Source organism: Aegilops tauschii, chromosome 3 (assembly GCF_002575655.3).
Source record: "Aegilops tauschii subsp. strangulata cultivar AL8/78 chromosome 3, Aet v6.0, whole genome shotgun sequence".
NCBI classification, from domain to species: Eukaryota; Viridiplantae; Streptophyta; class Magnoliopsida; order Poales; family Poaceae; genus Aegilops; species Aegilops tauschii.
The window spans coordinates 361,153,049-361,174,189 of NC_053037.3; the positions used below are offsets into that span (position 1 = coordinate 361,153,049).

At 47.1% G+C, this 21,141-nt stretch overlaps 1 protein-coding gene across 2 annotated transcripts; it reads right to left on the minus strand.

The window, feature by feature from the left end:
* Positions 1 to 956: 956 nt before the first annotated feature.
* Positions 957 to 7,298, minus strand: LOC109768110 (V-type proton ATPase subunit B 2). Of its 2 annotated transcripts, none has more exons than XM_020326840.4 (15): positions 7,132 to 7,298; positions 6,168 to 6,247; positions 6,014 to 6,069; positions 5,843 to 5,941; positions 5,358 to 5,417; positions 5,049 to 5,160; positions 4,753 to 4,961; positions 3,639 to 3,767; positions 3,421 to 3,558; positions 2,669 to 2,819; positions 2,369 to 2,451; positions 1,897 to 1,944; positions 1,733 to 1,786; positions 1,566 to 1,649; positions 957 to 1,477 (listed from the first exon to the last, which is right to left on the minus strand). In XM_020326840.4, exons 2-15 carry the CDS (start codon positions 6,223 to 6,225, stop codon positions 1,292 to 1,294), a joined length of 1,467 nt encoding a protein of 488 aa, XP_020182429.1. In that variant the 5' UTR covers positions 6,226 to 6,247; positions 7,132 to 7,298; the 3' UTR covers positions 957 to 1,291. The 2 variants fall into 2 exon arrangements, with proteins under 2 accessions (XP_020182429.1, XP_020182430.1); XM_020326841.4 differs by having other exon boundaries at positions 6,168 to 6,229; positions 7,132 to 7,257.
* Between the last annotated feature and the right edge of the window lie 13,843 nt (positions 7,299 to 21,141).

The window sequence follows — 21,141 nt, forward strand, 5'->3', positions numbered from 1 at the left end:
ATGCGTGCCCACACAGCGATACGATCGAGTTTATACTCCTCGACGTTTGACAGTCCATCATATTCTTCCAACACCACAGCGGCGTTTCGGAACAACCATGGGCCACCATTCATGACGCGATTCCAGTCACCTATGCAAAGGAATTGGGCGAGGAAGATGTTTGGTTTCTTATCCTTGAAGATCACTCCCTGCGCCGGCGCCCAGGCGTTCCGCATCGCCTTATACAAAGCAACATGACTAAAGGGTTTGGTCGTATGAACCCTAAAGATGGCGATCCAATGAGTTTCTTCTATTAATCCTTCAATCTCTCCCGACAGATCCAACTCCTCTTCCTCCTCCCCATGGAGGTTCAGCCCTGAAAACCTGTCTTCCAGATTTGCTTCTGATCCGGTCGTACCTCGCCCACCCCCACTTCCCGACGCGACGCCCTCCGGCACCTTTCCACTCCTCCTCTCCGCCATGCAAGCCGTCAATAGCAGTCAAGAACTATCTGGGATCGCGCACGGGTCAACACGATCAACCCTACGCGAGAATTTTTTGGTGTAGATGTGATATATGTGGAACCCTAGCGGCGCGCCGCAAGGGGATATTTGGAACCCTAGTCGCCTAGGGGATACATCTGTGTGTATCGTTTGGCCAATTTGCGATGAGGAGGCGAGTTGGCGACGTTAAGTTTCACTTTGGGCGGTTGGGGTTCCCACGGTAGCCGAATTGGTTTCTGGGCAGCTGCTGCTGGTGATGTATATTTTCATCAGTTATAGCATTTATTTGGGTAGGGCCTAAATTTGTTTGGCCACCATATATGTATAAGGCCGCTGTTGATGTGTTTCTTTTTTGCCCGAAGTGACCTAAAAGCAGTTTTTTGGGCACGCCTTTGTTTTTAAGGCTACTCTTCGAGATGCTCTTAGTATGAAATCATCAACAAGCTCTACTAGAGTGCCTAAAAGCTGACCGTAGATGCAAATCGTTTCACTCTTTATTCAAAAGTCCATAATACCCAGCTCAACTTGTTCTCGATTATTGTTATTTTGCGAGGAACTTATCCTCCATTATTCCCCTTCCTTGCAACAATTGTCCTCAGCAAGATGATACATGACGCGATTTGAGCATCAATGTTGCCCAAATTGCTAGATAAATAATGTTTTTTGTTAAAAGAATTGATGTTTTGCTAATGCTAGCAAAAATTTGAACTACAAATTGGGAGGATAGCACAATATATATTAACTGGGCCCCTGGCACCGCTTTATTGCACAACAACAACCAATTTCCATGATGGCGCCCAAATTCTGACTTAGTGGGAGGCATCACGACTGTAGAACTGATCAAGGGTTTTCGCCGGTATACGGTGGAGCAGCTCGCGGGGGAAGATGCGGAGTAGGGTCCAGGCAAGGTCAAGCGACTGGAAGATGTTCCGCGTGTCATATGCCCCCTGAGCCACAAACTTCCGCTCAAACTTGTCGAGGAACTCAAGGTAAAGCTGCCATCATTTTCCAAGAGTTCAGTTTATAAGTAGCTTCAAACAATTCAGAAAATAAAGTGAAAAGTCAGTGCAAGTTCAAGGTTACCAAGTCCTCTGATGACAGTGCTTCCTCTCCGACCACTGCCTTCATCGCCTGCACGTCTTTGCCTATGGCGTAATTGGCATATAGCTGAAAGGAAAACATGTGATTAACCGATCCATATCCTCGAATACGATCGTGTAGGCTACAGATTATGGGAACCTCTAGCGAACCTGGTTTGAGACATCAGAATGGTCCCGGCGAGTCATGCCTTCGCCAATAGCGCTCTGCAAAAGATCCAGAATAGGTAAGCAGTTGTGGACCTCACTGATAATGCTTGTATCACTATAACTTAGGTGTCGATTGTAACAATTTTCTTTAGTAGCAAAAATCATACCTTCATGAGCCGCGAAAGTGAGGGAAGGACATTAATTGGTGGATATATCTGCCAGATAGATATTAGCAACAAGATCAGACATAAATTTTGAGATAATACTCAGTTAGGAGCTACAAAAATATTGATCCGAGTTAATTATGATACTCAAGGGCTTAGTCATTTAGGCCAGTATAGGGTTTTCCGTTTTATTGCTAAGTTACTATGCCAGACAAGTATTATTTTCTCTTTCTGAAGGAAAGGCAACAAGCTGCATCCTCAATTTAAAGAGCCTGGTAAATTATTCGTTGCATAGATACGTATGCCTCCTGTCCCAGCAAAGAAAAAAGAAGTCATTGCAATTGACCATATTAAGTCTAGTCACCTTTCTTGTTCAGATCAGGAATCGAAATAACAGCCTTAGAACATATGCTAAGTTTAGTGGGCATTTAGAGATCATTTGTAAAGTTTAGTAAAAAACTGGGAAGTACAATACCTGCCGATTATGTAGCTGCCTGTCAATGTAGATCTGCCCCTCGGTGATGTAACCAGTAAGGTCAGGAGTTGGATGGGTAATATCTACAACAGTAGATAACTTAGATAACTTTTTTTTGCCAGAATACTGAACAAATTTTACGAGTGTAGCTTGTTTTGAGTGATAATTATAGAACAGGTCTCACACTATTCTTCCTCGGTTAAATCAACTCTACAAATTTACATAGTTACATTGAAGCAGAGAAGATATGTCATGTCATAAAACATTTGGTAGAAAAGCAAGAATATATCATTAACTGACCATCATTAGGCATGGTTAAAATAGGTATCTGCGTAATCGATCCTTTTCTTCCTTCTATACGACCAGCACGCTCATAGATCGTCGCCAAGTCAGTATACATATAACCGGGATAACCACGCCTTCCAGGTACTTCCTCTCGGGCAGCAGAGACCTGAAAGGAAAAAGGCAGGAGGTAAATATACGTCCATATAGAGTAAGGGAACTGAGAATGAATCAGGACAATACACTGAAGGACCAGTTAAATCCAGACCATACAAGGACTACATACAAATATCCACTGTCCTCAGCCAACACTGCAACCAGAATTTAATTATCTATGACATTGTCTTTGCATATAAAATTCTTTTTGCTAAGATATCATTCATAATTATCAATAGCTTATACTTTTTTTATCTGAGTGCTTACTTAAATGTCGTATGTTAATCTAACTTCAACCAAGTAATTTATAACAGAAAAGTATAAACTAATATACCTGCAATAGTAAATACTTAGCTCCTATTGATAATAAATAAACAGTATATGCCAGTTTACCCAAAGGCAGTTATAAATTTGGCTCTGCAAATCTGCGTTTTCTATAATCAATATCTATGTCAAGATTTATTGGAGAAGGTTAAAAGATTTGATATCAAAAACATTCAGGGTTATGTGTTGCTAACACAAATCGTGTGGTAACTCCAGTTGATGGGAGACAATTTCCAACATGTTTCTACAGTAAAATCCAGGAAAATATTACTGGAGGTAAGAGCCCTTACTTCACGAAGTGCATCTGCATATGAACTCATGTCAGTCAGGATGACAAGAACATGCTTCCCACACTCATATGCCAAGTATTCCGCTGTGGTGAGAGCAATTCTTGGAGTAATAATACGCTCGATGGTAGGATCATTTGCCTATGAACAAAAGTAAGGGGTAAAATCCTTAGAGCAACAAGTGAAGGAAAGAAAAGAGGGGAAAAGGTATGCAGATGTACCAGATTAAGAAATAAGGTAACTCTCTCCATCGAACCATTCTCCTCGAAATCACGCTTGAAAAATTGTGCTGTTTCCATGTTTACTCCCATAGCTGCAAAGACAATAGCAAAATTGTCCTCCTCGGCATTCTACAACAATTGTAGCAGATGCGTGAACGTCAAACTAATGCTCTAGCATGGAGAAAAAACTAGAAAGGATGTTCGGAATAAATCAATGTAACTGAGAATTATACGAATTAATAGCTACTGTTAATTAAATTATTATTATTATAACTTTTTTTGCAGGGAATTTAGAGAGCTTTATTATGCAAAAGTGTTCGCTGAACAATCAGCCAGAAGGCTGCTTGTCAGGAAGCTGGGAGTCTCAGTAAGCCAACTCTCAGTCACAGCTAATGTGCAAGCTCGCTTGGCACATAAATGCAGAGAGGCTGCATCGAACCCAGGACCTCTTGGCACAAGTGAGGAGTACTTCATCACTGCGCCATGTAAACCAGACCAAGATTGTACACAATACAAGTACCTACTTCTTCGAAGTTAGAACAAAGACCACAGAAAATAACAATGTATCGCAAGTCCATGTTGTAAACTAGATTCACTGGTCATCCCAAGAGGATACGGATTAACACATATAGAGTTGCCTACCGCAAGCATTGCGCATTGATGGCTACAGCACCCAGAATGATAAATAAACAATAATGGGCCAACAACGTGAGATACCATATTATGTACTCCCTCTGTAAACTAATATAAGAGTGTTTAGATCACTATTTTAGTGATCTAAACGCTCTTATATTAGTTTACGGAGGGAGTAGTTTAGAAGAAAAATTATCTCGTAATGTGCAGGTAGATATTTTTTTCCATCAAACTCATCCAAAACTAATCACTTCGAGTGTGTGTAGAACATTTTAGTACGGGGGAGAAAGGTTTGGATGTCCATAGAAAAGTTCACACATCAGTGTACAAGCCTGGTTGATGGAGCAAACAGCCCTCAACAGTTAGTTATTTCAGCTTCAGCTTCATTATAATTATTTCTGGCTACTTCTGAGAGTTACCCAAATAATTTTAATAGATAAATACTGTGGGCATCCAATACTTGTTTTGGCTTTATATATACCTCCAAGATATTATCAGTCTTCTCTTTACGCTTTACTAGCCCAGCCTGACGGCAAATCTGAGCAGCAATTTCATTGTGTGGCAGACCTGCAGCGGAGAACAGAGGGATCTTCTGACCACGAGCTATAGAATTCATGACATCAATTGTAGATATGCCAGTCTGTATCATTTCTTCAGGGTATGTCCGTTCGCTGGGATTGATAGAACTTCCTGTATGAGATTAATAACAAAACAATTCTGAATCAAATTCTATGTAGCCTGAAATCTTCTGCATATTTGAACCCAGCTAACTCTTACCAGAAATATCCAGGTATGCCTCTGGTAAAATTGGTGGGCCATTATCTATAGGTTTCCCAGAACCATTGAAAATGCGTCCAAGCATATCCAGTGATACTGGAGTTTTTAGAACCTTTAAAATGCAAAAGGAGGAAGATATAAATGAGCCAAAAAGCAAACAAATTACCTTTCAAAAAATTAAGCAATAGCAGAAAGACCACTCAATCGTAGACGATAGAAAAATATCCATTGGCACCAATTTATGAGTAGTGCAAAAGGGCATCTTTACTGCTACACGTGAGCGCAAGTCTCAGGGGAAATCGATATTACCTCACCAGTGAATTGCACAGTTGTATATTTGTTGTCAATACCGGAAGTTCCCTCAAAAACCTGTGAGTGATTTTCTCAAGTTTCATGAACAATGAAAGGAAGGTAGGTAGAAATGGAAAAACTGTACATTCACATATAATCGGAGTTTGAATTCATCTCAATGTCGGAGGTGAACTGAAGAAGATGAAAAGACAAAGACAACTAACTGTCAAATGATGCTTAAATTGAGATAATGTGATAGGAATATTGCATAATTGTTTCCACACCAAGAAAGTTATGACTACAGACAGCAAATGATCTTAGTCTTTGGAGGTTTTGTAACACATGAGATAAACCATATAAGGCATCTCTGTTTCCAATGAAAATATACCATAAATAAATTTGAATAGAAGATCCCATCAATAGGTGATGAATTGAAAACTTCTGAACAAAAGTAATGCGTTCTTCATTTTTCGTGCCGCTATGATACTATCACATTAATATACCTGAACCACAGCTTTCTCTCCATCAACTTCAAGCACCTGACCACGCCTAGTTGTGCCATCTCCCAATCGTATGTTGACGATTTCTTGGTATTTAGGACCCTAAAATGACAGCTTCAGGATCAAAAAATATTATCAATTAAATCACGAAGAAACGGTGTGAAATGAGGATACCTTCACTTTATCAAGAATCACAAGAGGACCAGCAACTCCAGAAACTGTCCTGTACTCTGCAATACAAAGAGAACTGTAAGAAGGTGTGCATTATCTTTACCAGATTATCAGTGATGTGAAGATACTCATATGGAGATAAATAGAAAATGCATACCCATCCCGATTTCAAGGGTTCCTTCCTCCATGTCGACATTGCCATTTGCAACAACCATGTTTCTGAAATTTAGAGGAAGCCTGATATACCAACATTAACAGAGTAGACTAAGTTAACAAAATGCATTGCAAACCAAAGAAATCCCTAGAAGACTATCATATGCTAATTCAATTAGTAAAATTGCTTATTGATGGTTGTATCTTTTCATTTCACACAGTGCTCTAGGAAAATTGATCAATAAAGCTGTCGAGCATATAAAACACTGGAGTCATGATCTAATACACCTGTCAGTTAAATCGTGTACTCTGGGAAGTATAAGCTAGATAATACTGTTTGAATCAAAAATATCAACCATATCCTGACAAAGTTAAGATTTCGATTACATGGGGAACATAGAAGCCAATTATGAACTGCCGCTTACTGGAAAATGCTACTTCAGAAACAGAAGTTAACTCGACATTACTAGCTCAAATTTCACATATATGAGAAACAGTTTTTACGCACGGAGCTCACTAAAAGGCACAGTTTCAGAACACCAAACCAAACTCAAAAGGCTAGCAAAATCTCGGCCTTACGTCGGTTGTTCCTAGAGACAACACACCCTGAAAAATCCGACCCTCCCTCACCTTGTCGTTGACTAGTCTACAGACTTCTACATCGGCTGATCCGATGACCGAACTCCAGACCAGAGACATCACAAACTGCACGCGCGGGCGCGAGCACAGCACAAGAGGCCGAGGAAGATAAAGAACCGGGCGACAAATGTACGAAAGCCTGAAAACCTGCCCCCAGCGGAGCCGATTTGAAACGCAGAACCGCAACCCGGTGCCACCGGCCTGCTCGTTCCTACGAGCAACTCAAATGAGCAAATCTCTAGCGCGCGCGCGAGCTTAAACGTGCCAAAACGATCGAGCGCGGAGGAGAGAAGGAGGAGGAGGGCGAGATCCGAGCAGCGCGCGCGTACCTCGGATTCGATTGGAAGCGCCCACGATCGGAGCTTGGCTGTGCCTGTGGGGGGCTTCAAAGGATCGCCCACGATGTGCCGTTCCCCCGGGCTCTGGCGATGCGATTTGATTTGATTAGCGGCTTTGTCTAGCGACGTTCTCTGATCCGGGATCTGGTAAGATCTGGGCCGTCCGCGTGGTGCGATAGGGTGTCGTGGACGGTACAGATCGACGCGATCTAGCTGCTTGAGTGGGTCCCGCCGAGGGGAAGCTCCTGGAGTACAAGTCGAGCGGGTCACGTTGCCCACGTGTAGCAGAGCTGTCGGGAAGACCGGAAGGATTCCTTCCTTCTTGATTCAGGCCTATCCAATTTTTCTTTTTTGATTGATTGAAACTCCGCCAAGTTTTAACTTACCTGATAAGGCCTCCTTTGGTTTGTAGGATTTTTGTAGGAATTCTATAGGATAGGATTTACAAAGAAAAAATTTCTTTGAAGCCCTTTGGTTTGTAGGAATGGATTCCTATTCCTATGTAGGAATAGGAATCAATTCTTCATATTTTGGAGGAAAAAAACATTAGCCTAGACTCAATGAAAAAAGTCCTATCCTATGCATCAAATGGCATCTATTTCTCTATAGGAATTGACATGCATGTCATCTCACTTCCTATGATTTTCCTATTCCTATAAAATTCCTATCGTATGAACCAAAGAAGGCCTAAATTTACAGAAAGTTAGGGCAGCTCCATTTCGTCCCTTGCTCCCTCCTCGTTAGAGCATCTCCAGCCGTGTCCCCAACAGGCCTCCTAAGGCCATTTTTTAGCGCTGGCACCCAAAAATCGGCCTAGTCGTGTTACCAGAAGCTTAATTTTCGCCGGTTAGGGCCGAAACTGGCGCCGACGGACCCAGGCCGAACCCGGCGCGCTGGGGGGCCTGGGGGGCGTCGGGCAATCGTTTTTTGGCGCGAAAGAACGGCGGGCCCGCCGAGTCAGCAACCCCCCTCCTCGTCGTCCTCATCGCCTCGGTTTTCCGCGGGGAATCAATGCCAAGGCTGCTGCCGGTCAGCCTTCCATTGATTCCTCACGGGCGGCGCGGGGAGGCGACGCGCCCCCTCCCGCCACGCGTACACATGACGCCGCCCTCCGGCCGCTATATAAGCCGCCCCTACCTCGCCGGTGAACGCACCCCGCCCGCAACCCCCTCTCTCCCCGTGCACGCACAGTCGTCGCCGCCGAACTCTCTTTCCCTCTCTCACCGTGCACGCACAGACGATGGGCGAAAGGTTCCCCGGCGACGGGGCGGCGGCCAATGGCTTCGGCCGTCGCTCTTTGCAAGAGTGGGAAGCCCATCTCCTCCATGAAGCGAACTACACGGCGCCTCCCGACATGCGCGCGCCGGGGTGGTGGAGGCTCAGCGCCGGGGGCGTCCCCGTCCCCCCGCTGCCCGACGTCGAGCACCCCCACTACTTCCAGGCCGAGATCGACCGTGTGCGGGCGTCTCTGTCGGAGGAGCGAGCGAGCCCTCCCGGAGTACGACGCCGGCAACCACAAGGCGTGGGCGGCGTACTTCGAACGCCGGCAGACGGAGCGGCTGGCCTCCACCAACAACGCGCCACTGGTGAGGGGGCGCAAGAATAGCGTCGGCCGCCGCTTGTGGTGGGGCGCCCCCGTCCGCACGCTACACGCCGTCCTCGAGTACCTCGAGGGCGGCAACGATCCGCCGCTGACGTACCCAGCCGCCCCGGTCCCCCGCCGGAGTTGCGGTTCATGGCTGTCGAGGAGGATGCTGGGCGGGTCCTCCTCCTCCTCTTCCCGCTCCTCCTCCCACTCCTCCGGGTCGCCGGCGCTCTTAAGCATCAAGGCCGAGCCCGTGGAAACGTCGCTCCGCCGGCGCAACCGCGGCGTCGTCATCAACGAGGGCGGTGGCAGTTCCTCGGGCCCAACCTCCCGCCTCGTCAGGCCGAAGACGGAGCCGGGGCTCGGCCCCGTGAAGCGCGGGCACAACGACGAGGCCGCCTTCGACGACGAGGCCGCCACGAAGTGGGCGCGGGAGGACTGAGCGCGGATAGAGATGGGGCGCCAGCGCCGCGCCCTGGATGAGATCGCCGCTCGGCGCCGTGGCCGCAACGAGGGAGGCGTCGTCGTTCTCGACGACAGCGATGACGAGGTGCCGCCGCCGGCCAAACCAGTGCGCCAGGGGGACCCCGGGCAGGGGTCCAACAGGGACGACTGCATGAAGGAGGAGAAGGAGGACGACGACGGCGGCGACTTCGGCGTGTTCCGCGAGTTCTTCGGCCTGTAGGCGCGACCGTTTTTTTCTTCTTTTTAGTAGACTTATTATTATGTTTCTATATGTAAAAAACTTTGAACCGCCTAAATATCACCGAATGTATGTCGTGTTTGCCGAAATTTGCCCAATTATGTTTTTAATGTTTTTTAAAAGAGCGTCTGGGGACGACCTGGGGGCGGCGGCTAGGAAGCCGGTCGCCCTCACGCCAAAAATATCGCCAGTTCGCCCCCAAGCGGCGCTTTTTTCTAGCCCCTGGGGGGCGAACGGCTGGAGATGCTACAACCCTTGTTCCTGCCAGGAGACGGAGCACCCGCACGGTGGCCGCGGCTCTCCTAAACCGCACTTGGATCGCGGACATACAGGAATCGCTCGGGCCGGCCGCCGTCCTTGAATACGTGGACATCTGGCGGCGGTTACAACATTTCGCACTCTTCTTGCAGTCGGACACCATCCGTTGGTGTTGGACAGACAATGGCATTTACTCGGCTTCATCCTGCTATGCTGCCTTGTTTGAGGGATTTACGGCATCCGAGCACTGGCGTCTCGTGTGGAAATCTGGTGCAACTTTGCTGGTGAAATTCTTCCTGTACCTGGTCTCCTTGAACCGATGCTGGTCTGCCGACAAGCTCGCCCGACGCGGCCTGCCCCACAAGCATGCCTGCATCCTCAACCTACAGGAGCCCGAGACCCTCCACCACATCCTCGTGGGCTGCGTCTTCGCGCGCGTCACCTGGCACGAGGTGCTCTCCTGGTGTCGACCTGCGGTACCGCCACCAGATGTCTCCTCTGCTTTCTTCAACTGGTTGCCCGCTCTTCTTCCCACTCTGTCGACTGGCGATCGCCGTGGGCTCACTACCATGGCCGGTCTCACAGCCTGGGCACTTTGGCGCCATCGTAACGCAGTCATCTTCGACAAGATCACTCCCGCCACCACGACAGTCGTCGCCGCTATCAAGGACGAGGCTCGCTCCTGGGCAAATGCGAGAGCCAAAGGACTTAGCGATTTCATCCCTGTAGCCTGAACTTGTAAGCGAGGCTGGGCATCCTCCTTGCTTTTTGATCGCATGATCGCCACGGACACACCATCCTCTGCACGTGAACTGGCGTGACCCTGTAATTCTTCCCCTCTATCAATGCAAAGATACACTCTTAAGCGTATTACCGAAAAAAAGTTTACAGAAATCAGTGCATGATCATACGGCCCAATCAGTCAAGTATGGCATCCTGTAAAGCAAATTTATCCAAATTATGGGCTTCAAAATTTGCATGCCTCCCTTAATGGATATAAGACCACTCTTCATAGTCTTCGAGCAAGCATTTATGTCCTAATGATTGCACCATGAACATAAACCACGACAAGAATTATGGTACGGAAGCAGTAGTAGTCATTAAACATTGTCGCCGCAATTCTCGCTCCAGGGGTATCTTCGTTCGAAATGTTGATAAGCTCCACGTCGAACTGACGGCAATTCTATTGCATCTCAAAGATTCGGCAAGTAACAAACCTTCATGAGCTCAAATGCTTCAGCTGATAGGACATCATGAACTAGTACTATATTTGAATCCTTTGCGACAATGAACTTTTCTTTCTTGTCACGAGCAATAACTCCGATGATTCCCTTCAGATTGTCTTCATCAAAAGAAGCATCGACGTGAACCTTGACAAGATCTGCGGGGGTGGTGACCAAGAACACTTCCTTACCTTAGGGTCTTGGCTACCTACTGCTATAAATTTTGCCGCCGGGGGTGATGACCAAGAACATTTCATTACCCTGGTGTAGTTCTTCAGTTCAATGATGTGGTGTGTGGTGCCCTGAATAAAAAAATGTAGCCCATGAAGAATACATGGTGCAAGAGGAGAAAGGGTTTTTATTTTAATGAATGTCGACGCAGCTGACGTGTAGTCCAGAAGAGGATCAACATGCTTGCATAAAAAAATGATAGGGCCCAGTTTATCGCACAAAGTTGTTATCTGATATTAACTTTGGACACGACAATGGCTGAGGCTCAGGTTGTACTAAAGAGGGTCCATTTAGCAAATCAGTTGGGATGCCATAAACTAAATATGCAGTTTAATTACACTGAGATGGTACAATTATACGAAGATGTTTGTGTGCAGAAGTTGTACTCCTTTTGTCTCAAAGAGGCAAACCTAGTTGCGCATCACTATTTGGATTGATGACCCCCCTCTCCCAACAAGTGTTGTGTGACGTGATGCATTTGTTGGGGAACGCAGTAATTTCAAAAAAATTCCTACGCACACGCAAGATCTATCATGGTGATGCATAGCAACGGAGGGGAGAGTGTAGTCCACATACCCTCGTAGACCGTAAGCGGAAGCGTTATGACAATGCGGTTGATGTAGTCGTACGTCTTCACGATCCGACCGATCCTAGTACCAAAAGTATGGCACCTCCGCGATCTGCACACGTTCGGCTCGGTGACGTCCCACGAACTCTCGATCCAGCTGAGTGTCGAGGGAGAGCTTCGTCAGCACGACGGCGTGATGATGGTGATGATGAAGTTACCGGCGCAGGGCTTCGCCTAAGCACTGCAACGATATGACCGAGGTGGATTATGGTGGAGGGGGGCACGGCACACGGCTAAGACAATGTCTGTTGTTGTGTTCTAGGGTGCCCCTGCCCCCGTATATAAAGGAGCAAGGGGAGAGGCCGGCCGACCCTAGGGCGCGCCAAGGAGGGGAGGAATCCTCCTAGTAGGAGTAGGATTCCTCCTTTCCTAGTCCAACTAGGAGGAGAAGGGGAAAGAGGGAAAGGAGAGGAAGAGGAGAAGGAAAGGGGCGGCGCGCCCCTCCCTAGTCCAATTCGGACTACCTATAGGGAGGGGGCGCGGCTGCCCCTTCTGGGCTGCCTCCCCTCTTCCCTATGGCCCATGTAGGCCCAATCTTTCCCCGGGGGGGTTTCGATAACCCTCCGGCACTCCTGACTGTGTCCTGGACTAGGGGGGACTCACCATGTCATCTTCGGATCAGTGGGATTGGGCCGAGGACCCACATGGCCGTTTACTCATGGGCCAGTTCGGACAGTCGATGACATATATGAGGAAGATTCCACAAGACTTGGTGATCAAGACAAGGACTCCTCTCCACCGGCGTATTCGACTAGGACTCTTGTTATCCTAGGCCTCTGGTACATTATATAAGCCGAGGCCAGGCTAGTCGATAGATCATTATGACATTAACCATCATGCCCCTAGGGTTTAGACCACAACATATGATCTCGGGGTAGATCAACTCTTGTAATCTCTATATTCATCAAGATCAATCAAGCAGGAAGTAGGGTATTACCTCCATTAAGAGGGCCCGAACATGGGTAAACATCGTGTCCCCTGTCTCCTGTTACCCACCGATCCATGACACACAGCTCGGGACCCCCTACCCGAGATCCGCCGGTTTTGACACCGACAATCGTGCTTTCATTGAGAGTTCCGCTGTGTGGTCGGCAAAAGGATCAATGGCTCACCTGCATATCAACTGCGACGTCGGCGTCTTCGTCGCCTCCTCGACTGGTCACCTTGGCTTGACCGAGGACTGTGCCCTATCTCCAATCATCATGTTCGGACGAGGGCCTTCATCAACATCAACTCCGATCTCTATCAAGATCATGGAGGAATCATCCATGGAGCTCGGGGGCTCAACGTCAACATTGCCCTCGGGCGACCGTGTTGTTTTTCCGAACAGCGAACTTGTATCCGCTACCACCACCTCCTCGAGCATTGCTTTGACGATTCCTTCGGTGGAATTGTGCGGAATTGAGTCTACAACAACATCATAAAATTTCGTCGCGTTCCAATGGAGCAATCTCCGCCGGTCTCCGATATACCGGAGCCCCGTCGAATCTGGACGGGAATCTGGACGAGTTTGGAGCGTGGTGTCCAACACCTAGCTCGGACGTCCTTTGGGCGATCCAACCGTTGATCGGTTGCGGAGTTCCTATATCTACCACCCCTCAAAATTTCAGCTCGATCCGACCGTCCAAACTCCGTGAACCTTCTGATTAGTGCATCACTTTTCAGATCTGTTTTCTGCGCGAGAACGAATCCGACCCGAGTTCATCTTTCTTATGAACGGGATTTCGGACATCCTTTTTGAAGGAAGTTTTGTATGGGGTATTGTGTTTTGTTCCTAAACACATCCCACTAATTTTAAAGTCTTTTCCAATATGATCTTCACCATCGCGCCGGTGTCAAACCAACCCGACAATGTTGCTCCACGGCTGCCGACCTGCGCTAGACACGTCGTCGCTTTGTTGAGCCGAGCTCAACTTCTTTGGATCATCATCCCGGCAAGCCGAACAAGAGTTCGACATCGCAAAGGATAAATCATCACCAACCTCGCCGCCCCACGGATTACACGGAGCAGGCACATCGGCATCACCGCATGGTCACTTCATCAAACCGGCACTGACCACGTCACGAGTTATGACATGCGTCGGCATGGCCGCACCATTGCTTCTTCGAGCCGATGTCCATCACGCCGAACTACTTCAACACCTTGGCTGGCCTGGCAGCTGCAACGTCTCCTTACCGACCTGATCCGTCACCTTGTCTGGACCGGGGGCTTCGCCATTCCTTCATCAACCTACTCCGGAGACTTCGGCGTCGTCAACCGACCAGCTTCGTCACGATAGCCGGACCGGGAGCTTTGCCTCGGCGAGCCAACCTTTACCAGCATCGCCATGCCGTCGCTTCACCGCCCATCAGGCAATGGGTGTGCGGATCGAGTCCCAATTTTGGGAGTCACTTTTCTTCGGATTGCTACAACAAATAAACCAGGTCCTATTAATCCTAGCAATTTTTGCTTGTTTGGGTTTATTTTTCCCAAAGAGTTATTACTCTATTTTGTTCCATCATCTGTACACAGGTCTATCAAACGGTGGCCGCATTAACGACGGTCGCGTGGTGGTTCGGCCAGTTTCCGTACATAGTTCGGCGAACGCCGCATCCGGAACTTGGACCGACCTGTGCATTCAGACTTTGCCACGCCTTTACCGCATCACACCGACGCCCTGCATCGACATCGACTTCGGCACCAGGCCACATATCTTTAAATAAATTATTTTGCATAAATTAATTACGCGAGGATCTTTATATATTTATATTATTATTGTTGGCCTGCACTATTTTACATGTGTAGGTAATGGACTTCGACTGCGTCACATGGTCTCTTCGGCAAGCCCACGCCGTCGTCCCAATCCGCGTAAATCGGCTCGCGTGATCACCTTGATGGTCGTGTTGCCATACCGACGTGTTCGGTCGCCTCGGGGACTTCGGCATCACCGAGAGAGCTCTACCTCATCGAGTGTTCGGTGCACAGGCCATATTTCTTTTATTACTCACTTTGCATAAATTATTTGTTATGCAACAATTTTTTTAATTTATTACTATTACTATTATCTCCGGTTTGCACTATTTTTTGTGCATAGGTAAATGATTCGGGTCGGGTAGTGTTGTCACCTCGGCGTACTGACATACCACGTCACCTCGGCTGGACGGGGGGCTTCGTCGACACTTCATTAACCCACGCCGGGGGCTTCCGCGTCACTCTACCGGCCTGCATTGGTCGTGCTATGTCACCACTTCGGAGTGCCGAGCTCTTCGCTCCGCCACCTCGGGACCGGCTTGGGGGATGGAACCTTGTCCCGCATCAAGCTCGGACCGCGTCATCAATGCCAAACACATTAACCAGCTAAGTCACTTTCATGCTCAAAAACTTTCAGTTTTAAATTTTGTTCGGTTCGACCAAGCATTATACTTTTTTGGCAAAAAGTTGTTTGTGAAAAACTTCCTTGTCAAAACTTTGTTTGTGACACACAAATTCAAATACCCCGTTTGCTTGGGGGCTTCCTTTATGAAGCCTTTCCTCTTGCATATGATTATACTTGTATGGCTTCGTTCCTTGTTCGTGTATTACGCCACAATATGCACCATGTTGACTTAAGTGTTCCGCAAGCTGGGTTGCCTTGCTCCTGTGTTTACCCCTACGTTCCCGATTGTTCGCCTAGGGAGTAAAGGGAGCACCTCTGCGATTGTCACGATCGGGTCATTCGAGCTCGGACCTCAGACTGGGTGAAGCCGAAAGCTAGCGCTCTTATTGTTTTCAATCATGGCCGGCACACAACGGAACTCATGAGTACAAAAAATCTATTGCACAAGTCTCATAGTAACAATGAGCAACCGAAGAAAGGTATCGGTGGGGGTACTATTTTCTTTGAAGATGCTTCTTACACTTCGTCAGTAATATAGCATAAGTTCCCTGAGCGCGCTTTGTCTGTTACAGCCTTATGGCCTGATTGCCTGGTTATCGGAAACACCGTCGATATTCTTGACAGGCGGAGTACATAACACTTTTCGGCCCTTAACCGAAGAGGGAGAAGCCGACGGTCGGTTAAGACGCGTTTAAAGTTCGGGTGAACACAGATATGATATAAGTACTTCGGTACATACAATCATTATACATAAAATTCTTTTACCCAAGTCACTTGGGGGCTCTTAAATTAGTATGAGCCATTTTTGTTAGTCGCGGCACAGTCTTTTTCTACCACTCCTTTTTCGACTCGAGTGTATGGAATAGCCGGATAGCCTAGCTTCTCTCTAAAGCCGCTCGAGTTTAGTTCGCTAAACTGGCCTCGGAGAAGCACTCCGCCTTCGGGATAAGGAGCTTGAAGCCGTAGGCTGACCCACTTGAAGTCTTGAGATCGGATGTGTCATGTTAAAGCACGACAGAAGCACAATTTTTTTTTAAAAAAAGACCAATTTCTGGATTAGCACCAAAATCTCGGTTTAGTCCGGACGTCAAGCTTTTGCATAAGTTTTTGGCTTTTCGAGCCTATGGCACTTTTAAACTATTTGTGTGTTTCCAGCATAAGTCTCATAGTGCAATGCCGGACACCTTTAGAGATCCTGCAAAAACATTCTCGGATATTGCTATATATGCATCAGTTTCGAATTGTGTCTTTGGTCAATAGTTGGGTTGCCCGGCACCTGTGCTTGCCTCCTACGTTCCGCTTTGTTCGGCTAGGTGCGCAAAGGGAGAACCACTGCGATTGTGCTTCCAGCTCGCATGGTTAACCACCTCAGTGGAGAAAGCCGAAAACTGACTGTCACAATAAGCGTAAACTGGTCAGCGATCCGATGACTGTGTTAAATGACGGGCCGTTCATAACATTGGTCGAAGTGTTTACGGCTTGACCTCGGCTGTCGCCGAACACTAACCAGGGGCTAGTAGCTGGCCTCCCAACTTTAAGTTCCTATGACTAAGTGAAAGTTATAAAGCCCGCATATCTGATTGCCTCGTTTTCACTAACACAACCGCCTCAGGGCATCGAGACGTCGGCTAAGGGTTGTCTTGTTATTGCGGAAACACCCTGCGTAGTATCTACAAAGGGGTAGAAGCCGATGATGGGCCACCTTCAACTGATAAACGGTCGCAACGGAGTCAAAATAAACATATCATCAGCATTTGTATTCAGTATACAAGCGTTGCCTTCCATAATCATCGTTATAAAGCCATAAAAATGCATCAATTTGACTTAAGATTTCCGCCAAGCTGGGTTGCCTGGCTCCTGTGATTACCCCTACGTTCCCGATTGTTCCGCTAGGAAGTAAAGGGAGCACCTCTGTGATTGTTACTTCTGGGTCATCCGTGTTAGTACCTCAGACGGGGAGAAGCCGAAAGCTAGCCATCTTAAAGAATATAATTGGTCGGCAAGGACGGAAGTGAAAATTTTGGTCCATTAAAAAACCACAGAGATCGGGAACTTACCCCGAACTAAATCCTCAAAAAAATTCTCCTGCATCGATCGGAGTCGAGGTTTCATGATCATGGTCGGCATGACAACCCAAAGAAAGGAACCGATAGCGGGATTATTTTCTTTGGGAGATGTTTCTTACATCAATAGTAATATAAAATTCTCTCTGTGTACCTTTGTTTATAAAACCATATGGCCGGATTGCCTTGTTTGTCGTAATCCTTTGCCCTTGTAAAGCCTTTATAAAGTAGGACAAACACTCCCCAGCTACTGGTCGAGGAGATTGAAGTCGATGGTCGGTCAACAAAGTTTTGTACAATGCGGATAAGAGCATTAATGACGTAAAGTACTTGGATACATAGAAAACCGAGCAACTTACATAAAGCTCTCCTAAATCCCAAGTGGCACCGATTTCCTATCTATTAAGCCCCTTGGGGCCAACCTTGGCGAGCCCAGCTTCCGCTGGATCTAGCTCCTTTAAGAGATTTTTATTCTCTTTTCGAGAAGTTTGTGTTAAACACAACAATTTTTTTCTGTCAAATGGATATCGATCCTTAATTCGGCCACCCGTGCCCACATTAAGGCTCGGGGGCTACTGGGCTTTGCGCTCATTATTTATAAATATTAAAGGGGCACATCGATCCCCTGATCTGGTGTTGCCACCCGACCAGTGGCTCGGGGGCTACTGCATTGCCTATTCAATGCAGAAAATTCAAAGTGCTCAGTGTTCGGCATAACCGAACTATGGGCAAACGCATCTTCAGACAACAATAAGTACCATATGGGACTTATCCGGCATCAAGCTGATATATCACGGCGACTTCTCATGACCCTCTCTCAGGGGCCCGTCCGCCGATCACTATTACCTCTAATATATTACACTGTGTTTCTATTCCTATATATGCTGCCGAGCTAGGAGTTGATCCTCAGGCCGATTTTACGACCTGAGTCTCAGAAGCTACTAGGATCAGCGGTTTCATATTTTCCTTCAGGTGCATCTCGGATTTTAGGCCGACAGACACCTTGAGGGCTACCGGCAATACATCTCATCAGCAAATAAATTTATACGCATCGAAAATAAAATCCACAAACAATCAGCCCACAACCAAGGTGCTGAGCCACCTCGGAAGCAGCTCAGCATATAGCTCGGATGCAAGTGGCTGGCTCCTTAGAGGGCATTTCCGGCATTAAGCTCGGCTAAAACTTTTTGAACCAAGGTGATCTATGGCACCTCGGATATAGGCCGGTGTTGGAGCTTGGACATAGTCCGGCGTTGGAAATTGGATACAGTCCGCTGTTGGAGCTTGGATGCAACCCAGCGTTGGAGCTCGGACGCAAGAGGACACTGCCGCACGAGAAACACTTCAAACCCGAGGTGCGGCATAACAATAACAAGGCATTGATAAAGGCCAAGAACTTAAAGGGACTCTTCGGATACCCGACGTGTAAACTCTTCGGATTCACTTCGGCGATCCTCAAGATCGAAGATGAGAAGATTTGCTGAACCAGTTTTCAAGACCGACGACCAAACATGAAGAATAGTTCGGAAGAATCGATGAGCGTCCCCAACTTGAAGACCGGTTCAGGGGGCTACTGGTGGTGTCCTGGACTAGGGGGGACTCACCACGTCGTCTCCCGATCAGTGGGATTGGGCCGAGGACCCCCATGGCCGTTTACTCATGGGCCAGTTCGGACAGCCGATGACATGTATGAGGAAGATTCCACAAGACTTGGTGATCAAGACAAGGACTCCTCTCCACCGGCGTATTCGACTAGGACTCTTGTTATCCTAGGCCTCTGGTACATTATATAAGCCGAGGCCAGGCTAGTCGATAGATCATTATGACATTAATCATCATGCCCCTAGGGTTTAGACCACAACATATGATCTCGGGGTAGATCAACTCTTGTAATCTCTATATTCATCAAGATCAATCAAGCAGGAAGTAGGGTATTACCTCCATTAAGAGGGCCCGAACCTGGGTAAACATCGTGTCCCCTGTCTCCTGTTACCCGTCGATCCATGACACACAGCTCGGGACCCCCTACCCGAGATCCATCAGTTTTGACACCGACAACTCCGGTTTTCTCCGAGATCACCCGGAACACTTCTGGTGTCCGAATATAGCCATCCAATATATCAATCTTTATGTCTCGACCATTTCGAGACTCCTCGTCATGTCCGTGATCATATCCGGGACTCCAAAATACCTTCGGTACATCAAAACACATAAACTCATAATATCGATCGTCACCGAACTTTAAGCGCGCGGACCCTACGGGTTCGAGAACTATGTAGACATGACCGAGACACGTCTCCGGTCAATAACCAATAGCGGAACCTGGATGTTCATATTGGTTCCCACATATTCTACGAAGATCTTTATCGGTCAAACCGCATAACAACATACGTTGTTCCCTTTGTCATCGGTATGTTACTTGCCCGAGATTAGATCGTCGGTATCTCAATACCTAGTTCAATCTCGTTACCGGCAAGTCTCTTTACTCGTTCCGTAACGCATCATCCCGCAACTAACTCATTAGTCACATTGCTTGCAAGGCTTATAGTGATGTGCATTACCGAGAGGGCCCAGAGATACCTCTCTGACAATCGGAGTGACAAATCCTAATCTCAATCTATGCCAACTCAACAAACACCATCAGAGACACCTGTAGAGCATCTTTATAAGCACCCAGTTACGTTGTGACGTTTGGTAGCACACTAAGTGTTCCTCCGGTATTCGGGAGTTGCATAATCTCATAGTCATAGGAACATGTATAAGTCATGAAGAAAGCAATAGCAATATACTAAACGATCAAGTGCTAAGCTAACGGAATGGGTCAAGTCAATCACATCATTCTCTAATGATGTGATCCCGTTAATCAAATGACAACTCATGTCTATGGCTAGGAAACTTAACCATCTTTGATTCAATGAGCTAGTCAAGTAGAGGCATACTAGTGGCACTCGGTTTGTCTATGTATTCACACATGTACTAAGTTTCCGGTTAATACAATTCTAGCATGAATAATAAACATTTATCATGATATAAGGAAATATAAATAACAACTTTATTATTGCCTCTAGGGCATATTTCCTTCAGCATTTTCCCTGATCATGGCTAAAGCTCGGTGCTGATCCAATAATAGATTCCTCTAGAGAAAGTAATGCTCTCGACTCTCAATTCTTCCCATGACAACTTCAGGGGAAGGAGGTCCCTACATTTAACGGATCAAAGGTTTTTTAGGATACATGGATCGTACTTCCAACACTCAATATCTTTAGCATTTTGTTGAATCTCATTTCCTAGTACCCACATGTCATATTTTGACAAAATCAAGGCTCTATCTCGCTCAACAACACAAAAGGTCATTGCAAATGCACACATCAGCGGTCACACCAGCTATCATTAAGAAAATAATAAAGCTAGCTATGCCTTCTCTCAGTATCTCTGCGTAGTTAGCCATCCGGTTGCATCACAACAAACTAGATCTCTTCGTCCTCCCGCAGTGCCTATTGGTTTGTATCCCCGTGTGTCTCCACGCGAGCCGCCTAACCAACGTGGAAAGGGTTGCTACTCTTTGAATGACCTGTGTATTTTCCCGTGAATCGGGCCAACACACCATGGGTTTTGCGGCCACAAGGGGAAGTCTCTCTTTTGTTTCTCCTCATTTCGGTGATGCTTCATGCGGCGGCATCTTGCTATAGGAGCTCGACCTTCCAGTTCTTCCCCGCCCTGGGTTGGTTATCATGTCTTCGTCTAGGGAGGGCGTGTGTATTCTCGGCCATCGGAATTATCCACGACCTCGACCTAGTGTCACCTAGCCTACTTGTGGCTGACGTTATGCCGCACGCCCTGACCTGAAAGTGACAACGGTGACAGAATAAGCGAGATGACTATTGACTTTGTCAGTCTTCCTCTCATAATCATTCCTTGTAGTGCAGTTGTGTTACTGTCGATTTACCTCCTGTA